The following is a 4,614-nucleotide window of genomic DNA, read 5'->3' on the forward strand; positions in this document are numbered from 1 at the left end:
CTTGGAATAAGGGTTTTTCAAGAGTATCTGACTTTGAATGCACATTCTAATATGGAATAAAAATGTATATTGATTGATAAATCATAAAAAAGCATAAATATCTTTTCAACAATAATTTGACGAGTCTGCTTGAGTCCATCAAAATAACAGAAAGCAGCCCATTTCAGCGGCTTTACGATATGCTGGAAAGGAACAGTTCAAAATCGTTGCTCAGTTGCAAGTCTTAATCAGATTTCCCTTTCAGACCCATTAAGGAGGATTCATCGTTATAGTTCAGAACTTTTTTTTCTCTGAGACCACTTCTTTTCTCCGGGAGCGAAACGCAAAAACACAATCACATGGAAGAAAAAGTTCAGAACTAGAACGACTTTTTAGAAAATTTGGGAAACTTTAGATTTTAGAAAATTTTTATTTCAGCTGCTCATTGTGTTTTACCCTCTTCCGATGTGTATTAACTTAAAAATTAAAGCTCTACTTCGATACTTATTTTCACTTTCGGAAATGTAAGCATACAAAGCCTTCTTTTGGCTTTCTAGTATATATGTATATAAACTCAAATCGCCGTGCAATGCGTTTTCTAACTAACTACGCGCTTAAAAAAACAAAAAGGTTATTTTTAAATTCGGCTAAGTTCTTATTTCGTGCATTTACTGAGCCGCCACTTTCACCTCACTCTCCGACTGCAACTCATTTCGCTGCCTCTTAATCCAGCACAGTATATTCACCCAAATGAAACCGCAAACGCCCATGTAAATCACGCGAAATCTCGGCGCAATTAAAATAAAATTTAATGTTTGTACCGGCAGCCAGAAGATACAGGAACGTAAAAATGTGGGAACGAACTTCTCGCGCAACTCCTTGAAGGGATCCTGTGCGCGTTCCATAAGCGACATGCCTAGAAATTCACAAAGTGAAAGTCAGATCTTTTACTAAAATAATTATTTATAATTACAATTAAAAAAGTATATTGCTTATTATGATTCTAAATTAGCATTTACTTCTAACCTGTGTAGAAGACAGTTAACAAGTATGGTGTCAACACAAATTGATCCAAGACCAGCTTCTTCACGATTATAGGCTTAGCAGTTCCTGGAAACGTTCTATCCAACCATTTGTACCTAATTTCGTGTTCGTTAAGAAAGTAAAATTTTCAATTAATCTATTTTAGCAAATAAATATGTTAGAGTGTATATGTATGTAAACATATTCATTGAGGCGTATTTATGCGACGCAGTGCATAGACATTCAGATGTGCGGAATAGAAAATATATATATAAAGCCTACACTAAAAACTTTTTCTTATGTGGAGCTACCAAAGACTCGAATCCAGCAGGGGCATTGTGCTTTAGTAAAGTGCATGTGTGTTGTGCTTTTAATGTGATTACCAAAAGTTATTGTTATTAATTAAAAAGTAAAAATGCAAAACCAAAGGTAACTATAAAAAAAAATGTAAGTAAACAGAAAATTACCGAAATGTATGCAAAAGAAACTGATTCACCCGGAATGAAACTAAAAATAGACTACACGCTGACTTAGAGGCTAAGTGAGGACGAGTTTGAAAATTTGGAATTATTTCTATGAACCATAGGGAGGGTTGAATTATTGGGTGTAAAAAATATACCGCAACGAATGTGTAAGTGGCCCTTCAGGAGGGGATCGACAGCATCAAATTTATTCGGACACTCTAAGGGGCATCCGAGGGTGGTGCCGCTTTAAAACTGTTATGCGGAGACACTGGATTTCATAATGTATCAGGTCTACAAAGTGTGCGCGTGTCTGCTTGTGTTCTTAGGTGCGTACTTTAGACTAGGAATGCTCCTGGTGGACTGCTAGGACGACAGTACAGCAGAATTCTGAACGAGGTAGCCCCCAAATTGGTTGGCGAAAAAATTTCGTTCCACTGAAACCCGCCCCGAGGGTGTCGACTGGCAATCGATACTCCAGTATATTCTGTGCGTTATCAGAACGATATCCAGGTAAGATCTGGGAGAATCGCGAGAAGGCTCGCTGCTCATCAATAGCACAGCCCATCGCAATTCCATTTGATCACGGTAGGGAGGTTTCCCTCAATCCAGGCTGTTAAGCGGACTATGCCTATTGGATGTCATCGGAACGGATTGTATTTCTGCGGTGCCTCCCTGACACCGGGTCACCGCAGTAAGTAACCTACCAATGGTTACCTTAATTATGGCATGGGGCGCCACCGTGGCGGACGGACATTTTCCCCTTTCCACTCGTTAGGTCGCAGTGCCAGGCCATCTCGGCTTCGGTACAGCCCGGCGCTGTTTCTGCTTCCACAAGTGTTTAGGCGCGACTGCTAACACTGGGCGTCTAAATTCATGCTATGTACTCTCCTCCTGCACGGGCAAACATTTCCGTTATGCAATTTATGAAATTTTTGCACATGCACTTCTCTACTTCCATGTAATAAAACTTTCTTAAGTTTTATTTTTATGGCTCGGCCTAGTCTGATCCATCCTCTCGACACAGTTGTGGAGTTTTTTGAAGACTCTGCATCACTTACAATCATGCAAAGGTGGTAAACGGACTTTACCATTGGCCACAGCGCCTACCCACCTTTTCGCACTAATAAATATTTTTTCTTTTATACACACAGAAAACATACTAGTCTTCCCTATTTCCTTGGTCCACTGATGTTTCTTCATTTTTCCTTTCGGAAGCACAATCGGGGAGGAAACGGAGAGGCCCGCATTACAGGCATCGGTAACGCAATCAACGGCTTCCTCAATTCGTTCCCATGAGCTAAACTTACCGAGAGAAACCAGAAGCCTAGCTTACTGAGAGAAGCTTTATTGAGCAGATACCCCAAAAGTGCATCCCTAAACTTAGTCCAGTCGGAACAGCAGCCGGGGCTGCAAATATTTTCAATCTAAAATGTAAAGGCTTATCAAACTGTCGCCACAAAATAGGCAGCTTTACTTCAATTTGCCCTAAAAATCAAGAAGATTTTAAATGTACAGTGACTAATGGAAAAAATTTTCCGGAATATTTTTGCATTTTACGCGAAATTTTGTTGTTACAAATGCTAAAATGAACTTTTCGCAGCCTGTAAAAGTTGGATGTAATAAAGCTCGAATTTTGTTTCGGAAGCTTTTACTGTAACCGGCAAAGCAAATTCATTGGTGATTGTTGCAAAGCTTAAGCAGTTTATTAATACCGGTATTAACTACAAAGAGAGAAAAATAGTCAAGTGTTTATTTAAGTAGCCAAAGAGAGAGTTTGCTCAAGCGCACAGATACCCACTTTTTATACGATTTTACAATAAACAAATGACACGTGCACTTCTCTGAATGGGGAGTATGTATGTATGTATGTATGGGCAGCGACGAGCGGCCACTAACAAAATCACCATGATAAGACAAAACATTGATAGTAAAGTTATTGGATACTCAGTTGTTGTATATTTAAACGTAAGCATGTATGAAGTTTTGTGAGCAAAAACACTAGTGAGTGATAAGAAAAAAGAGAGAGCAAGCGCAGGGAAATAACAAATGATAACAACAATGGTGCAGACATAACGCACTCAGTGATGAGTGAAATTTATGATTATTTTATTTGTGCGCCACACCGTGCCCAGTACAATGCTCAAGTGCAAAATTTATTTTAATTAAAGCCAATAAAAGGGCAATGTAAATGGAAAATTTCAAAATCAAGGCGAGCAAACACACAATTGGGTGCAAGAGGCCGTAAAATTGCGTAAGTGTAATGAGAAACAAGCATAAAGTTAAAAAAAACTCAAAGCGCTTAATGTAAATAAAGAAATGATTAAATGTTAGGGGTATCCACAAACTTTCGTCTGTTATAGAAATGATAATTTTTTTTATTATTCAGTACTGCAAAGCATTTTGCTAAGTTACTAATTGGTTTTGTGAACACCCCTTATACAAAAATAAAGGAATAAACAAACCATGTGTAGAGTGTTGGCGCGTAAACGGTTGTGCCCATTACAGCATACCGACCTATTGTGGCATAATCGATATCCTCTTTTTCCGCATCGTTTTTTGGCTGTGTGTGAAAAGAAGTGTGTTGGTGTACGTATGTAGGTGTAAATTGAATATGAATACATCCTTATATATAAACAATAACAAATGTCTTAAAGTATTAATTTGTTACTAAAATTCACTAACAAACTCGCACCTTAAACACTTATTCACTTACAAATTTAATCGGTTAATTACAAATGGGAGCAAAAGTCAGCATTTTTTCGATATGACAATTTTGATGTAGTTCGGTTCGGTTAAATGAGCTCTGTTGAACTGCATCAAATTTGCCATATCGAAAAAGTTTAGCGAACATAAACTCTAGATAAATAGTGGATTTAAGGACCTGCATACATGATCATAAGTTATGAAAACAAGTTGAATAGATGTCTATCAAATAGCCATCCACCGTTTTAATATAGCAACTGGAGAGTAATTCGATATTGAAAAAATAAAAAATAAAAATCGGGGAGGTACTTAATCGGAGCACCTTTAAAAATAACATTTCGCGAAATTCTAACTAACCGGCTTACAAAAATTATACATATATGTATTGGCATATGCTTTTTTTTCTTGGTAATTTTTTGTTAATCTTTCCACCCTTCAGTCAAAT

At 37.6% G+C, this 4,614-nt stretch overlaps 1 protein-coding gene across 1 annotated transcript; it reads right to left on the bottom strand.

Moving 5' to 3' along the window:
• Window positions 1–33: 33 nt before the first annotated feature.
• Window positions 34–4,040, bottom strand: LOC108382912 (mpv17-like protein). Its single transcript, XM_017639278.1, has 3 exons — window positions 3,929–4,040; window positions 1,006–1,118; window positions 34–895 (listed from the first exon to the last, which is right to left on the bottom strand). The coding sequence occupies exons 1-3, from the start codon at window positions 3,964–3,966 to the stop codon at window positions 648–650; spliced, it is 399 nt and encodes a 132-aa protein (XP_017494767.1). The 5' UTR covers window positions 3,967–4,040; the 3' UTR covers window positions 34–647.
• Between the last annotated feature and the right edge of the window lie 574 nt (window positions 4,041–4,614).

Source organism: Rhagoletis zephyria, unplaced genomic scaffold, assembly GCF_001687245.7.
Source record: "Rhagoletis zephyria isolate East Lansing unplaced genomic scaffold, Rhagoletis_zephyria_1.1 Rzeph_scaffold_29444, whole genome shotgun sequence".
NCBI lineage: Eukaryota > Metazoa > Arthropoda > Insecta > Diptera > Tephritidae > Rhagoletis > Rhagoletis zephyria.

What these genes read in the sequence shown, in the direction of transcription:
- LOC108382912 (XM_017639278.1), bottom strand. Translation starts at nt 3,966, where the DNA reads ATGGGCACAACCGTTTACGCGCCAACACTCTACACATG. An exon ending in GCGCCAACACTCTACACATG is followed by an intron (nt 1,119 to 3,928) that starts GTTTGTTTATTC and finishes ACACGAAATTAG; the next exon opens with GTACAAATGGTTGGATAGAA. An exon ending in GTTAACTGTCTTCTACACAG is followed by an intron (nt 896 to 1,005) that starts GTTAGAAGTAAA and finishes GTGAATTTCTAG; the next exon opens with GCATGTCGCTTATGGAACGC.